This window comes from Perca flavescens, chromosome 2, assembly GCF_004354835.1.
Source record: "Perca flavescens isolate YP-PL-M2 chromosome 2, PFLA_1.0, whole genome shotgun sequence".
Lineage (NCBI taxonomy): Eukaryota > Metazoa > Chordata > Actinopteri > Perciformes > Percidae > Perca > Perca flavescens.
In genome coordinates this window covers 8,536,350-8,554,576 of record NC_041332.1, presented here as the reverse complement: position 1 = coordinate 8,554,576, position 18,227 = coordinate 8,536,350, and the positions used below count along the sequence as shown (strand labels likewise).

Genomic DNA, 18,227 nt, shown 5'->3' with positions numbered 1-18,227 from the left:
AGTACAGCTGAAAGTGCATGTGGCACCTACAGTACAGTAGACCGACATGACAGTCAAGCAGTTTAGCCAACTATAGCCAATGCCTTCCAAGAAAAACACAAACTACAAACTTTTTAAAGCCAACTTTTAGGTCTACATGAGGTGAGTACCGATACTCAAAAGATATATTTTCAGTGGGATCTTCCTTTAAGTTTTTGCTGCTGTTTCACCAAGACAAAGCTGTAATCACTTGCAAATTCCTATTAATAATAATTAAAAAACGGACTGAGCCACCAGTCCTGGAAAACATACATACAAGTATCCAGTATACTGTTTAAAAATATAGAGTCACTACGATGAGAGGTCTATTTTTGAACACTGTCTCTGTGAAAATCCATTAAAAAAGTCATAGGGACGTCTATGGTGTCCTCTCATTGACTGACTGGCCCAGTGTCTACGGTAAAAGATTAGATTACTGTGTGACGTCACGGCACGGCACTGAAAATCAATGGACGGTCATTCCTGAATACTAAATACACTTGTCACTCTGTGTGCTTGTGTGTGTGTGTGTGTGTGTGTGTGTGTGTGAGTGGGTGTCCTCTCTTCTTTAATTCCCTCTCTCATTAATTATTGTCCTCATCAAGTATCTCCCCCCATGTGTTTGCCAAGAATGAAGTCAGCACACATGCACGCACACAGTGGCAGAAGCCTTATCAGTCACGACTCGCACAGCACAAGCACAAACTCTCCTAGAATACCACGAGGAGAGAAAAAGCGAGAAAGGGATAGACCGACACTATTAACACGTAGAATAAAACTGAACTAAAAGCCCGAAGGCCTTGTAGCAGTGCCTTGATGCTGCAATGTTTGTTTCTTACCACATTACGAACCTGTTGGAACAAACGATTTTTGGAGCCTTACCAGTTAGCTTGAATGGGCTTTGCAAATTTAATGGCATTATACTTTGATTTGGAGGCATCTCCTATGCAAAATGTAAATGTTGGCTGAGCAGTGACACAGAGTCAAAACATTTTTTTCATTTGTTGTTGATTTTGGAGCTGTGCTGCACATGGATGCCTCGTCATATTTGGTTGTGGCTGGGCCTTGCTACAAATTTATCCCAGTGGCCGACTACAATACAGGCAAGAAAATAAAAAAATAAAAACCCCACAGACTGCCATCAAAAAGTAGACATTTTTAAATCTGTTGATGGGTAACCTTGAATGCCACAGAAGGTTTTACTGTATTATATTATTGTAATGTATTATCCTATTTGGATTTTGTTGAACCATGAAACATTGCCATTTGAAACACCTTTCTCAGAGCCTAAATTATCTTATATTAGGGCTCTCAAAATTAACGCGTTAATTTTTGCGTTAATTTTTGCGTTAATTTTTGCGTTAATTTTTGCGTTAATTTTTTAATATTTAACTCGTTAAAAAAAATTAACAAAATTAACGCAGCTGTGTTTGTTTAATTCATGCGGCGGCTAAGAAACGTAATACGTCTACATAACAGCAGGCGGCGCTACTCTGTATTGTTGCCCAAGTAATGAAAACCGGCAGCTGATTGGACGAACGCGTCACATGGGTTTGTTTTCTCTGGATATTGAGAGCCAGACTGTCATGGCGGCCGTTCAGAATACGATCTCATATTGTACTAAAATAGTTCACTGAAACATGTTTCTGAAAACATTTTAAGCAAGAAAAAGGCTGTGCAGTTGCTGAATCTGTCTTCATTTCAGCTCAACAAAGGTCAGTTTAGAAGATTTTCGTCAGATTTTGAGAGACTCTAGTCACCTCATTACGCTCGCCTTGTTGCTGCTGTTGTTCTGAAAGATATTAAACATTCTGAACTTAGCAGAACCTTTCCCTGTTTGTTTTTTTCTTCATATTTGCAAAGTTAAGTGATTTAGCATTTAAATATCCATTATTACAAGCTTCAGTCTCAATTTAAAAAGCGATTAATTGCAATTAATTACAGCAAATTGTACAATTAATTAGTTTTTTTTTTTTTTATCGATTGACAGCCCTAATATATATATATATATAATAATAATATAATATATAATATATATATATATATATATATATATATATATATATATATATATATATATATATATATTTATATATATATATAATCATTTTTAAGATATCATTTTAACTTGGGCAGCACAATGTGGAAGCAGACTAGAAGGAGAGCAACATCACTTTTCCACCATTGTGAAAAAGATGCAAACTTAAACCAAGTCTGAACCCTTCGAAGAAGTTTCCAAAAATGTCTTCCCTCTCAAGGTCTTAAATTGGTTCTCACACAGATATCGGAACAAACTCTAACACACACACACACACACACACACACACACACACACACACACACACACACACACACGCACACACACAGCGAGGAAACTTATGCTAGCTTCTGATAGCTTGTGATCCCGAGAAATGTTTAAAATGAATATGCACGAACGCTTGAAATATGACTGTAATTGGCAATGTAGGCCATGCATGGTAATAGAGAAATACAGTATATGTGTGTGTGTGAGTGTAACAGCAGAGAGTGTGTGTGTTATATAGGCTGTGCTGAGTGATTGATCATAGGGAGCAGGGAAAAGCAGGTTACTGCAGCGCACACGCACACACACGCACGCACACACACACACACACACACACACACACACAAACACCCACACACACCCTCTCTGAGCCTGCTCCTTTCGGCGTTTGCTCTTTCTCATTCCACCCCCCCCTTTCCATCTCCATCTTTGCCATCCCTCCTCCTCCCATCCTTCCTCCAAACCTCTCACTCTCTCTATACATCACTCTTACCTCCCCGCCCCCCCCCCCCCACACCCACCCAACCATCACTCTTCCCTCCTTCCTGTGGTCTTCGTCCTCCAGCTTTACCTCCTCTCTGCTCTCCATCCCTCTCACGCCTTCTTTAACAGACAAACCCATCTTGTACCCCCCCCTCCTCTCTGTCCTGTTATCCAGAGCCCAGGGGAACGGAGAGTCACGTGTCCTCTTGTTCTTCCACCTCCTCCTCCTTTTCCCTCCCTCTATCTAGCTGCAGTACTACAGCTCTACTCTACTGCTGCTGAGGATTCATCTCTCATAAGGCACCATCTGTCTCTATCTATTTATCTGTGTATAAATCTATCTATCTATCTATCTATCTATCTATCTATCTATCTATCTATCTATCTATCTATTTGCAAATGGGTGAAACATTAATGGAAGAAAACAACACAGTCTCTGGAACTCCTTCCAGATGGTGGCGGAAAGTGCAGTCAAACACATGCCTCCAAAATCTCCCATAGATGTTCATGTTCAATTGGTTTAAAACCTGGTATGATATGTGCACATATACAATATGTACTTTACCACACCATCAATCCTATTTCCTGGCTGTTATTAGCTAGTGACCGTCCTTCATTTGTTCCATTGATGTGGGAAAATATATACAGCGATCTAAGATGGCGCCCCATTCATTCCTATGAAAGTTTAGCTTTTGCATACACCGAACAAGGTCCCCCGTGTTTTTGGGCTTATAAAGCATGCCCTCCAAAGACTTCCTGCTGGCTCCCTGCACACATACATGGCATGACATAATTTATTTCATAAGCTCCTTTAGATTTTCCAAATTCCATTGGACTGAATAGATCAAATTCCAATAATGTAAAGAGTCATTACAGTGTGTTTCTGATGCTCAGAAAAATGTCATTTATCGTTTTAATAGCTGTTCCTTTGGTAATGAATGTGCATGCGGAAAAGTATTCTTGGCACCTCAGAGCCCAGAGCTGTCAGCATTGCTTCTATTGTTTTTTTATTGAGACTTTAAGGTGATCCAGGTAATCTATCTCCACACTACTTTTATATAGTCTCTATTGTACTTGACTGGACATGACATAAAGCTACTTCATCACTCCTTGTAAAAACTAATCTCTCAACATGTACTTGAGCCTTGTCATTGATTGATTGACAATTTACAACCAATTTCTAAAGGCCCTGAACACCCACACAGGTGTTTATAGTTAATGTGGCTGATTGGACCTTTTCCATGACTGTGTGGGTGTGGTGATTGACATATTTCTGAGTCCACTGTTATTGTTGTTGCACCTGTTAGGGCGGGACAAATGACACCTTTGTCATCCTTATTGGTAGAAAGAATTTATGACCTAATAAGTTCCCATCAAAGCTCCGGCCCACCTTCAACCTGAACAGAGTCTACTGCTGCGCTCCAGACACCATTTTTAACCCGTAAGTTATGACTTCAAGTCACGACTCACGACTTGGTAGCGTTCCAGGCAAAGTCACGACAAACCCTTCTAGCTAGCGCTAGCTAACGTTGACGTTAGCTAGCGCTAGCTGATACTAGCGATTTCTAGTCGCAGACATATTTTGGGCTTTATTTAATAAACATAACCTGTAGCAGTACACAATCATATGTGTACTGTTTTGATTACAATGTGCGGAATAACTTTACGTTGCCTATTTATGTCTATTTATTTTTATTTCTCACCGTTAATCACAGGCGTCTGTACAGCATCAACAGGGGTCGCCATTGTTGTTTATGTGTGTGTGATGTCAAAAAATTTAACTGGGAGTACAACTATCTGGTACGAGTTCATGGGTAGTAAGTTATGGGTTTGACTGCCGTTCCAGGCCACTTTCACGGGTAGAAGATTGTGAAAACACGGGTTACGGGCTGCCTGGAACGCAGCATAATCAGCCAGAATAACTGAAAACACCTGTGTTCAGATGCTTTACGTTTGGATGTTCCCTTCTGAGGAGCGTGAGCCAAAGGGAACGCTAGCATGCTAACGGTTGCGGTTAGCCAACTCGTTTCGGCTAGTGACTTAAAAAGCTGTGTAGATTTTGACCAGCTCACCCGGAGACTGAAGGCAGGACACATTCAGAAACCGTATCTCACTCAAAATAGCATGGATGGGGTTTTTTTCAAAGTTTGTATGCGTGTGGAAGCACCAGAGACACAAAATAACACCCCAAATCCCAGAAAAAGTGATTTTTTCATAATATGGGCACTTTAAATTAACAATATTTAATTCAAGGTAAGCTAACTAGATTGCTTTGGAAGATTTCAACCACATGTGAAAGCTCTGGAAGAAATGAAGTAAACAGGCCTACGTACAGTACATTAGTTTAGAGTGTTACTGTGACAAAAGGTTACACTTTTGTGTAGGCACAATAAGTGACACATCCCTACCCAGGGAACCCCACCCTCTGAGCTTTGTTCTGTTCTGTGATTCAAAGCACGGCGCGCGCATTTCCCATGATAAACTACCACCTTTGTAGAGAAAACATCGCTATATGTGAACACACCTTTAGCGAGGACTGGCTACATTTTCTGCCTGCTTCTACTACGCTCTGGTGGCAGTTAACATCTCATGAAGATGAGTGACAAGACGAGACTGACGGCTGACAGTATATTTCCTGTGTCAAGAAATTGAAAAATCACAGATTTGAAGCCTCGGTAGAAACAAAACACTGGTGCTTTATCAGTGTATTTCTTGATTAGTACTGACATTTGGCGTATCGTTTGGGTCACAGCTGCTGTTGTAATCTGATATAAGATAGTTCTTGTTTTAGCTTTGACAGTCAGTGCTTTTGCAATGACCAGAGTAAGTACAAGAGAGAGTGAGAGAGAGAGAGAGAGAGAGAGAGAGAGAGAAAGAGAGAGAAGGATGGAGGAAACTCAGCTACCACTCTCTCAGCTATTGCCATAACAACAAACCCACTCCCCCCATCTCTTGGAGAAGTGACATTTTACTTTGCCCTGGTTGCTGCTCCCTGCAGTGCTGCTCTGATCCAGCCTCTGTGTGTGTGTGTGTGTGTGTGTGTGTGTGTGTGTGTGTGTGTGTGTGTGTGTGTGTGTGTGTGTGTGTGTCCTCATTAAAGAAGGCCTGCGACTGAGGAGGAGTGGCCCTGATCACACACGCACACCTTGTCAAACCAGACCTCTGCTGCGTCTGTTTGAGTGTGTGTGTGAGAGCAGAAAAGAGAGTACATCATGCTACTATAAGATGCAGACACACACACACACACACACAGATTCAGACGAAGGATTAAATGTCAAAATCGCTACGCTACTATCAAAGCAAATGAAACACTTTTTAAATTCACTGAAGTGTGTGTGTGTGTGCGCGCGCGTGTTTGTGCGTGTGTTTTTTTGTGTGTGTGTGTGTGCGCATCTTCTACAAGTCTGTCTGTATTTCAGTCTTTCCCCTTGACAAACACTATATCTCCACCCATCCCCCCTTTCTCTCTCAGGCAGCCATATTTAGATCACACAACAAACACCACCACCCTTAACACACACACACACACACACACACACACACACACACACACACACACACACACACAGACACAGACACAGACTCAGGCTGCTACGGGGCCATAACGTGAGATCCAAGGTAATGTAGCCTTGTATACATTGTTGTGTTTCTTTAGAAATAAACAATGGACAAATAGAGTCTTTAAACGCTTCAGATGTAAAGTTATTCGCTGTCAAAGTGAATCCAAAATGAATGGGAGTCAATGGAATGCTAGCGGAAGGTGAGGGCTTGTTAGCCTCACAGTCTCCCCATAGGAGGTACCCTTTCCCGGATGCTCGCTTACCCCATTGGTAAAAGCAGACCACTTCCCACTATTTCTTGCCAATTAAAAACAGAAGGTAAAAGGCATTCACGAGAGGTGAATGTGAGAATATGAGTAAAAACCACAGAGCATATGAAATGTTATAACAAAGGAAAAATATATCAGCGATACACTTTAAACTTGAAAATACACTTTACACAAATGCACACATCACGCAGTATATTAGGTGCAGTGACCAGTAGGCCATTTGTCCTGGAGGTTTGTTGTGGAGCAGAGGTTTCTGCTCGCCCATATTAACAGTGATCCTTTAACTCAGTGGGCTGAAAGGGACTTTAATCATCTGATCACAGCCTCCTGCTTTTGGCAGAAACCTGGATTCAGAAATGTGTTCGAACGGGAAATCTTCCTCAATCAGATTAAAGGATGAAGAGAAACCCAGCTGATTCAAGTAGACATTTTGGCCTTGTGAACCCCTTTGCTGTGTTTGTTTAACAAAAGTGCAATGTGGGGGAGGGGCCCATAGAAAATGCCTTTCTTCAGGGCCCAGAATTTTGTGCTACGCCCCTGTATAAAGCTGTGTGATGTTGTAACCACAATTATTCACTTTAGAGTCTGAGAGGAAACTTAAAAAATAATAATAATACTAAACCACAAATTTAATAGGGTTCCGCCCCTTCAGGGTTTGAACCGTAAAAAGGCTCAACCCGATTTCCCCAACTAACCAGCGCTAAAGTAGAACAGACAGCCATGGAAACACATCCTACACATTTCAGTATCCAGGTACACATTAGGCACTGCGTGGACAACAAGTAGAAAATAAAAATAAAAAGTTTAAAACTCACACGACTCAATGACAAATACTGTATTTCCCGCAAAGAAAGTTAAAGACATAAAGAAAAGATCTACAAAAAGTCGAGTTACTAAAATGAGGACTCACCCGGTGAGCACGACCACGAAGTCCATGACGTTCCAGCCGTTCCTCAGATAGGAGCCCTTATGTAACGCAAAACCCAGAGCCAGGATCTTTATCCCCGATTCAAAACAGAAGATGGCTATGAAGTAGGGCTCCGTCTCCTCCTGCGGGAGGGGGGGAGCAGAGAAGAGACAGACAACAGGAGAAAGAATGACAAAAGGAGTAAGGGATTAGATTAGGTGAGGAGAGTAGAAAGAGCAGAGGAATTCCAGAGGAGGGGATGGATAAAAGAAGAAAAGGGTTAGTGACAGATTGTGGGTGATTTTTTGTTCACATGGAGTTTGTTCATTGGGAAATGTGTAAAGAAAAAGATAATCACTGATTGTAAGATGGGAATGTCAGTTTGTTTTAGGATATCATAGAAAATGTGGCCATTTTTGTACTATAAAATTCCAACCATGTAAGAATCCGTAATTGTGATTTGTGTTCGTTTATTTGTGCGCTGTAAAAGTTTGTCTTGTGTGTCTCTACTGCAAGTCAAATGTCTCAGTAAGTTTCCAAGCCTTTCTACAAGTACACATACTGCCTATGTGTGCATGTTTGTACGTGCTGCTTTTGTGTGTGTGTGTGTGTGTGTGTGTGTGTGTGTGTGTGTGTGTGTGTTTGTGTTACCAGTCGTTCAGACAGAGGCGTCTTGTCTCCATCAGGAAGGTGCTGTTCCAGAGCCAGGACGATGCAGTTTGCAATGATGGTGGTAAGGATCATCCATTCAAACGGAGTGCAGCTGGAGTTAAGGCCAACATCACCAGCAAGACACATACACACAAAAAACACGCACACACACACACACACCTCGTATACATTCACACCCAGAGAGGCCGAGCAACTGCTGATCAACTTCTGTTCAAAATGTAGGACGTCCCGATGGACCGGTACCACCAGTCTATCCAGGGAACCTTTGAGACATTTTGCTGTCTCTCTCTCTCTCTCTCTCTCTCTCTCTCTCTCTCTCTCTCCATATATTTCTTACAATATCTAATGTCAAACTGTCCAATAAAGGTAAAATTTCATTAAAACAAAATTAATCATTCTTGATCCGCGAGTCATGACATTTTCAAAATTGCATTGAATAGTCTGTCTGGCATTATTTTCTGACCCCAAACGTCTATTTGATTCTCTTACTGTATGTTAAAGTTCAAGTTCACATAAAAGATAGAAAATAGGACCGACTGAGACTATTCGTTGGTCTGAATCTTTTTGTTTTATGTGCTTTTGCATCTGTGGTTTTCCTGCAAAGAGCACCGTGACTCATCTGTTTGTTTTAAGATCTTTGTAAATACACTTAACTCCGCTTGAACTCTACGGTGGCTGACTTTGATTTTGCACTGTATCTAAACCCTTGTTGTCGCCATATGCCTGACACTGCTCTATGTGCCTGTTCATTCACAAAATCCTACATGTTTCAGACACAGACAGGAGTTTGTTAAGTAACAGACAACTTTAAACAACAACAGCTTGAGGAAAGACTGGTGAGCACACCCCATTACGATTCTTTGCTTCTGCCCTCCTGCAGCCTGAAAGTCAGACGCACCAGAGGAGCAGCAGTGACTGACATTATTCAGTTGAAACTGAAAACGGTCAGTATTTCAAAGCGGTACGTGAGAATAAAATTCCTACACACACACACACACACACACACACACACACACACACACACACACACACACACACACACAGGCTGACTAACAGAGGTCGCCTGGTGGAGCAGCCAGCTCTTCACAGAGCTCCATCCAGTCAAGTGTGTTTGTATGTGTTGTAGTGTGTGTGTGTGTGTGTGTGTGCGTGCGTGCGAGTTATGTGTGTGTCCATGCCTGAGTAATGGCCGCTGGAGGGGCTAAGATGACTGGATACATCCAGACAGATCAAGCCTGGGCCTAATTGGCCAGTCATTATCCTGTTAGCCTGTATATGTGTGTATGTGTGTGTTTGTGTGTGTGTGTGTGTGTGCGTGTGTGTGTGTTTTTCTGGTTGGAGTACGTGTCTATTGTCGTGTTTACCAGAAGCAACGTTGACATTGACACTATGGCCGGAGGACGGCCTCTCTCTCTGTGTGTGTGTGTGTGTGTGTGTGTGTGTGTGTGTGTGTGTGTGTGTGTGTGTGTGTGTGTGAGGGAGAAGAGGCTGCCGGTTGATGTGAAAGGATGAGACAGGTCAGTCTGCGGAGTACACACTAACAAGACAAAGCTGAACTACACTGCACATGCTGACTAGAAAACACGACAACGCACCCACCTGTGGAAGATGCAGCCCTGGAAACAGGATGGAACCTACCGAATGTCCTTTAGAAGCAAAACTTAATAAAAAATAAAATAAATAAATTCTGACTTTCATTTTGAAAGTTTAGGGAATTTTAGTGGGCTTATATTATTGAAAAATGTGTTATGTGGCTGTTTTACACAGTTTTCTTAGTGCGTTCTTGAACTGATCTTTTTTTTTTGTGTTAAATGCACCTTAAGTCTTGCCTATACTGCCATTACAGACGATTAAAAGGCCTGGTAATGCAGTCTTCTGCTAGTCAGTGGACAAAAGAGCAATCTGTCAGTTTGTTTGTACTGTACAGAGTCATGTAGGATCTCTCAAAAATGTACAAGTAACTCTTCACAGATGAGGATGATTCTAGACCTGTTAGACATAAGAATCCTGAATCAGACTTCACTTGAATTGAAACTTGATTGAAATCAATGCGTATCCATGGTACTGTGTACAGCTGAACACCTGTCAACTGGTTTTTGGGTGTTGTTTCTGTGTTTCCGTTTGTTTGTCCGTGTGTTTGCACTTCATGAAAGCTAATTGTAACATTTTGGTCACCTAGAATGTCTTGTTGTTAAGGCTCATCTCTAGCTCCACACTCTCGTCCAAACATGGTCACACATGGACGTCAAGGTGGCGACGTCCACTTTTTTTATACATACTATGCTTTAAACACAATAATCTGTAATTAAAAATGTTAATCATGGAAAAAAAAGAATCTGTACGTAAATTGAACTTCTTGGATCGTATTCCCTGTTTCATTGGTACGTTAAAGGTGCAGTAGGTAAGACTTATAAAACTAACTTTCTATCATATGTTCCAGTAGAACTACATGAAGCAGGTAATTAAAAAAAAAAAATCCGGCTCCTCTGGCCCCACCTACAGCCTGCAAAAATCCACCGCTCCCTGTTCAGATGCACCAATCAGGTCCAGGGGACACGTGCACACACATTTATTCTCCCTTGTGGGGGGAGGGGCTTAGGAGACCGTTTTGGGATTTTGCAGAAAGGGGGGGAGAGACTGAGAAGTTGTCGATGTTCAAATTTTTTGGCTAAGTCCTGGATCTTCGCAATCCTACCTATGGCACCTTTAAACAAAACGCCCTCCCCAACATAGCCCTCTGCACCCAGGGGCGTAGGACTTAGGGGGAAAAAGGGGACTGTACTGTACCCAGGGCCCTCATGTATGAAAAGCAAAACAAAAAGTGCAGGGGCTGATGTAAATAACCAACTTATCTCTCTAATATAACATATTATGTAAACTGTCAGAAAAAAAGCCACTTTGTCTTTTCTTTTTATGTATAAGAGATATTTTTAGCCAGTCTTCTTATTTATTGTAATACCTGGCATGCAATGCACAGTCGTTGCTAACATGCTGCCATCCCGTGGGCAGACTCACAGTGAGCAGTTTGTGTTTCTTACCGCAGAATATACAGTATAATACGCAAGAGTGGAAATTATGAATTTGTTTTGATTTCATTTAAGTTAATCACTTTGCACTCCTGCCTATTCTTCTCGTTTTTTTCTTCAAATCACTACGAGTAAGCATAGTATGAACAACTTGCTGGATTTGGTTTTCAATTTAAAGTAACCGTATGCAGCTCACAGATGCTGTGTATGTGTGTGTGTGTGTGTGTGTGTGTGTGTGTGTGTTTCTTCAGACTACATGCTACCCTGCTACACCATCTATTATTCAGCAGACACACACTCTGCTGGCCTAACAACCTGCTGAAAGCAGGAGGTAACACTCCCTCTATCTCTGTGTGTGTGTGTGTGTGTGTGTGTGTGTTTCTCTATATCTGTTTTGTTTTTCTTTTCTGTTCGGTTTTGTCTTTTTCTACTCCTCCTTATCATTATTGATTTTCCTTTCTCCCTCACACTTTTTACACCCATCATTTTTCTATTTCACACTTTCTCTTAGCCCTTGCCTTATCCCTTTCTTCCTCCAGCTGACTGCAAAGTGTAAGTCATCCTTCCTTCTTCCTGCACTCCTTTTCCTCCCCTCATCCCTCACTGGCTTTCTTTTCTCCTCACTTTCTCTTTTTCCATCTCCCACTTCACCTTATTCCTTCTTGTTGAGAGAGAAAGAAATCGGAAGCAATTAGAGAGCAGAATTTTTTGGCAACAGCATTATTGGTGAGCACTGCAAAAATGTGTGTGTACGTGTTCCTCTCTCGTTAATTAAAATGGCTTTCTGATGGCCACAAACAAGCCCTGCCAAATACACTGACCTCACACACACACACACACACACACACACACACACACACACACACACACACACACGTCTCTCCTCCTTTCACTCTTTATCTCTTCTTTCCACTGCAGGCGGCTACTCAAAGCAAACACACACACACACACACACACACACACACACACACACATACACACACACACACACAAAAAGCATGTATGCAAACAATGAACACAGGCATTACACACACACGCACACACACACACATGTGCAAGCAGACATTATTACACTAACTAATGCATTGATATGCACAGGTAATGCTTTGGTACACAAATACAAACACACACACACACACACACACACACACACACACACACACACACACACACACACACACACACACACACACAGGGAGAAAGGGAATACCCACATCAGCATTATTCTGTTGCTCTATTGCTTATTACACACACTCACACTCACTATGATTCTGCCAGCAAGTGTATTAAGTTATTACAGAGAGAGAGAAAGATTATTGGTATTTATGCAAATGCTTCATTTTTCAGGCAAGACTGCAAAATGGCTGCATACCAAGAGGTTGAGGGAGAACTGTGCAGGTACGGTAATTTTATGATTATGGTGAACTGACCCTTCAAGCATTAAGGCTCCGTCCTTATAAAAATAAAAAAACCTCAGTTACACGGAACAATTTGTGTTCTCGGGGATTTGGGATTAGCGAGGTCCGAGCTGAAAGGTCTTTGCCTCAGTTCCCCCGGAGTCCAGTGTGGTCCCAGGACGGGGGACCTTCTGACACGCCCCGATTGAGTCACAGGATTGTTTCTGCTTGTTTTGGCAGTTTCCTTCATGCCTGAATACTTTGTGCGGTGTCCTTTCAAACCAGTATATTGCTGTATTACGGATATTGTATTTTTTTTCATATACGCTCCTTTAATAACGCCCATCTTTACCTCATCATCTCTTCTATCCTAATACAACAGACCTAATAGTGACATCCCAAACACACTGTAATGCCTTTACAGCACACCTTACATGACCTAAGCACCGCCTTGGCTTGCGTCTGATTGGCTGGTGTGTCTGATCGCCACCCATGGTATTACATCTGCCTGGAAGGCACCGTTGGGGGCAAGAAACACAGATAAACTACATCTACATCTACACCTACTTTGTTTGAGTTAATCAAGCAAAATAACTCAAACAGCATCTCACGTTCATAAGTTCCACTTTCCACCTTACCATGCTCAAAAAGCTGTCGACCTCGATGTGCGCACCACGCCTTTCCCAATTAGTTCACACGTCAGTAAACTTTGGCTACCCACAGCGTCACACACTGGTAGCCAATCAAATGGCTCCAACACATGTACATGTCAGAAAACTCAAATTCTGGGCCACATTTTAATGTCCACGGACCACTAGCCAGCCCAGTACATCTAACATTTGATCATTTTTATTTCGGACGGCTTTACCTTTTCCAGATATGTATTCATTTCCCTCCCACTATTGCAGTTATACTCTCACCCAGCAGGCATACAGGGTATATTTGGTGAGGGTGAGTGAGAGAGAAATTTGCTCCTACACCCATACGGTGGTGAAGAATGTCCTCCATGAAGACAATAAACTATCTACCTGCTAAAGGTTCCTCTTCCAGCTACTCACTGCAAGCCACAACCTCCACAAAACTACCCACACCTTTTTTAAATGTGCCTCAGTCTAAGTCATCCTGTGAAAAATGTCCTTGTGTACCAGTTTGCTTGTCCGTGTGTGTGTGTGTGTGTGTGTGTGTGTGTGTGTTTTCAGCTGATGAGGCATTTTGGCGTGGCGCTGAGGCTGTGCTTTAGGGGAGCCGAGCCTGATGAGGGGGGAGATTTTAAATCACACCAAATGAAGCTTTATCAAATAAATGAAAGTGTGTAGCGCTCGACTCAGCAAGAGTCAGTTCCTTTATGGGAGTGACGCAAGCACTCGCTCACTCTATTGCCCTCTCTCTCTCATTCTCCCTCCATCTTTATTCACAAACGTGCAGAGCTGAGAAGGAAACAGGTACATACGCGGTTCAATATTCTCAAAATTAGGGTTTTAAAGGGTTTAAAAGTCCCTCACTCGCATTTTCTTGACTCGTGTTGTTAAAGTGTGTTGAAACTGAATGCAAAGTGAAAACTAGAGAACACATGCATATAAGGTCAATGTGAAAAAAGGTAAACAGGCAAACGATTGCCGATTCAGCGCGAGACGAGGCGAAGACGCAGCCGTGTGCGTTCACAAATATCTACGCCCAGTCTAATTATTCTGCATTCAAGCAGCCATCTGCATGTAGCAGGCGCCAAATGCTCTGCAACTGACATTGTACTAGTACAGCACTTCACATTGTGTTTAAGTGCAATGCTACATCACGGCCGGGTGTGGTCACAACACGTCACACCTGAGCACGGCCAGCTGTGATTCGGGGTGTGGTAAGAAGTACAACAGACCCAGAGAGGTAGGCTAACCGCAGAAATATGCTCGGTCCATACGATCCACTGATCCAGTGACGAGATGCTCTCCAAAATTACAGTGAATTTGGTAGTGCTGTACATTAGCTGTTTGTGATCCAGATTTAAAAATGACATGATAAGTGTAGCGTTAATAGCAATCATAAAAGAGTGACAAGATTGAGTTGTTTCACATGGTTGAGCTTATAATTACTGTGTGAAACAAGAATATTGCAAAGAATTGCCAAGTGGTAGACACTAAACGTCGAGAAAAGCTCCTAGAAACAGGTCTTCACAGGTTTACGGTTCCCTGAATCCAAAACCCAACCCTGGACCGGGGTCCAAATAACATTAAATAGGCTACAGTTGATCTAGATCCCTTTTGAATCAGGTCCTTTTTTTTTTTTTAAAGATAATTTAGCGTCAGATTTGGGTGGGTCAAATGTATTGAAGTCAGTGGGGAAACATTCAACTTCTTTCTCTGTTAACTCTCTTTTTCTGCAACATGTTACAGTACGATCCCAATAGCCTTTTTCTAATCTTTTTGTTTTCTCATAAACACCAATTTATAAAAAAAAAGACAATTATAGAGTCTATAGATCTGTTGTTTGAGAGAGCTGTCAAAGAATCTGAACAGCTACGTGGATTCTGCTGAGAGACCTAATCCCCCTTAATAAACATACATGAATATAAATCATAGGTAAATCAACAATACCAAATACAAGAGAAGGAGGTTGGGATGGTGGACTTAGGCTGTGGCAGCAAACAGCAGTTGCATGAGCCTAATCAGCAGAGTAAACAGCGCTGAGTGTCAGGTTATAATGCCCGTGCTGGACATCTACATCATTAATAGGATTGTAAGTTACTTGCCCCACATGCTGCGAATGAGCCAATACCAGCACGACTTCAGTGCTCTGCCTGAACTAACGCAAGAACGCAGAGCTTCATTTGTTTTATTTTAGATTTATATTTCCATGCTGCATCCTGCAGCTTTTGCAGCTGTGGCAACAACCTTTCCCCCCCCACATGCTTACAGTTTCATCTTCTCCTCTCTTACGTCTCTCACTTTCCTGCTACCTGCCTCTCCTGTTTATCCTTCCAACTGCCTTAACCTTCTCTAGGGTCCTCAGAGTGGCTGCAGACAGTCTCAGCTGGTTGAATACTCCTCTTTTTCTTTTTCTTTCAAACCCTAAAAAACCCCCCCTGAAAATGGCTCTACATATGTCCTTCCTTCTCTGTTCTTATTCAGCCATCTTGCCTTCTCTCTCAATCCTCTCCTCCTCTACCTCCACTTCCCCTCCTCTCTCCTATCCTGCTCCACTCTTTTCCTCCATAAACCGCTATATATAGACATGTGAAAGATAAAAGGGTGCGCCTCTCTCTCTCTCTCTCTCTCTCTCTCTCTCTCTCTCTCTTTCCCCTGACCCCAGCTCTTTTTGATTTGTGGAAGAAGCTTGTTTTTTTTTGCCGAATAACTGCTGTGCCACTTTGCAGGCTGGTAATGAGAACTGCATAGATTCTCTCTCCCGTCCCTCTAATACACTCACACACACACACACACACACACACACACACACACACACACACACACACACACACACACACACACACACACACACACACACACACACATTCTAACCGTTCCATCACTCTCTCCCTTCTTACTGGGCTAAGCCATTGTATCCACCATTTTCATACATGAATGGAAACCACACACACATGCCTACTAATACACACATGCATGCATTCATAAGTACGCAAACAAATTATTCACACAGAACACACACACACACACACAAACACACACACACAAACACTTGCAGCATCTTTCATGATGCAACTTAGGGAAAGAGTCTTATCTGTGTGAAAGCTGTGCACGCACACGCGCGCGCGCACACACACACACACACACACACACACACACACACACACACACACACACACACACACACACACAAGCACTGGTTATCTCCTCTGTTAGGTAGGAACTAGTTTACTTTAATTTACTGTCAGAAACTGTCAGAATAGACATTAGATTACAGTGGACTAGATTTGAATCATCGCCATGGGAAATGGGGTCATTTGGAGAGTGTAAAGTATACTGCTAAAAAAACTTAAGAAACACAAACGTAACCATTAAAACATATGAATAAAATATGAATATACAGAGAGAAATATAGCCTACAGGATAGAAAAATAAGAATATATGGAAATATAAGAATATAAGAATGCGCAATGTGTAACAAAAGATGTGAATATCACGTTTGATGCAAAAAAAGAAAAAGGGAGGAGATCAACAAAAAATGGGCCTGATAACCTCCCAGCAGCCACCACTGCTATATATGCTGGTTTTAACTCTGGCAGGTAAGCAGCTTCTTTTGTAGGTCAACAGTCATCTGGAGTCCTGTTCTATTTCAAAAATCTAGTCGTCTTCTGAATTATTAAATGGGGTGGCTGAAATAATTTACCGACCATAGAGGACATAAAGTTTAGTTTCTTATTTCCACTAAACTCATGACGTGGCTTTAACAGTCCAAGAAAGCGCAATAAAATAGCCAAGAATGACACAAAAACGCCCTGATTACCATAGATTATAGAATCGCAGCGCTGAGGTTTCCATTTCAAATACGAAGGCTAAAACCAAAAATGAGCTCCTGAAGAGTTTGGATGGGAAACAAACTGAGATTGTGAACAAATTGACTATTGGCTTAAACACTGAAGAGTAAGAAGCCACAAGAAATATCAAATCAACAAACAATAATGCTTTATAGGTGGGGAAATATGATCTCTGGTTGACATAATCATAAACAACCACTAGAAGAAATAGGCTTCATTCCATTTCTCCAATTTTAAGATCAGCTTCTCTTTTGGAAGTCTTACTTATACTGTCCTTCCTTTCACTTACATACACCGCCTTCGTCCATCACTTACACCCAATAATACTGCTACTCTCAGCCACTCTCTTGTCACTTCCCGTATTGATTATTGTAACTCCCTCCTCTCTGGTTTACCCTACAAGTCCATCCATGAACTCCAATTGGCCCGTATTATCGCCAGAACCCCGACAACTGACCGCGTTACTACTCCACTCATTAAACAACTGCGCCGGCTCCCTGTCCAATACCGTATTGACTTTAAGATTCTTCTTCTCACCTTGAAAGCCCTCCATAATCTCGCTCCTCCATACCTCTCTGAACTCCTTCAGCCCTACACTCCATCCCCAACACTCCGATCCTCCTCTTCCTCACTGCTTTTAACCCCTTCTGCCCGCCTGTCCACGATGGGGTTTAGAGCCTTAAGCCATTCTGATCTACATTCTGCATTATACCCATCCGTACCATAGAGTCTCTCCCCACCTTTAAAACCTCCCTCAAAACCCACCTTTTCCGAAAGGCCCACCCCACGTGACTCCACTCTCCATCAAAATAGTGGAAAGATTGCTTTATTTTAATTTTCTATCTCAATCTTTTAAATGTCTTTGTTTAAATCTTGCCTTTTTAACTGTATTTTTGCTTGTTCTAACTGTAAGGTGTCCTTGAGTGCTATGAAAGGCGCCCATAAATAAAATGTATTATTATTATTATTAGTGCTGTCAAACGATTAAAATATTTAATCTTGATTAATCACATTAATGTCATAGTTAACTCGCAATTAATCACAATTAATTGCACATTTTTATCTATTCTAAATGTCCCTTGATTTCTTTTTGTCCCATTATTTTTT

At 41.8% G+C, this 18,227-nt stretch overlaps 1 protein-coding gene across 1 annotated transcript in view; it reads right to left on the bottom strand.

The window, feature by feature from the left end:
* Positions 1 to 18,227, bottom strand: part of cacna1ab (calcium channel, voltage-dependent, P/Q type, alpha 1A subunit, b) — a 153,706-nt gene that overhangs the window by 105,241 nt on the left and 30,238 nt on the right. Inside the window, exons 2-3 of the mRNA XM_028565696.1 lie at positions 8,191 to 8,296; positions 7,543 to 7,682 (exon numbers count right to left, since the gene is read on the bottom strand). Of these exons, the coding sequence (XP_028421497.1) occupies positions 7,543 to 7,682; positions 8,191 to 8,296 (246 nt within the window). The remainder of the gene's footprint in view (positions 1 to 7,542; positions 7,683 to 8,190; positions 8,297 to 18,227) is intronic.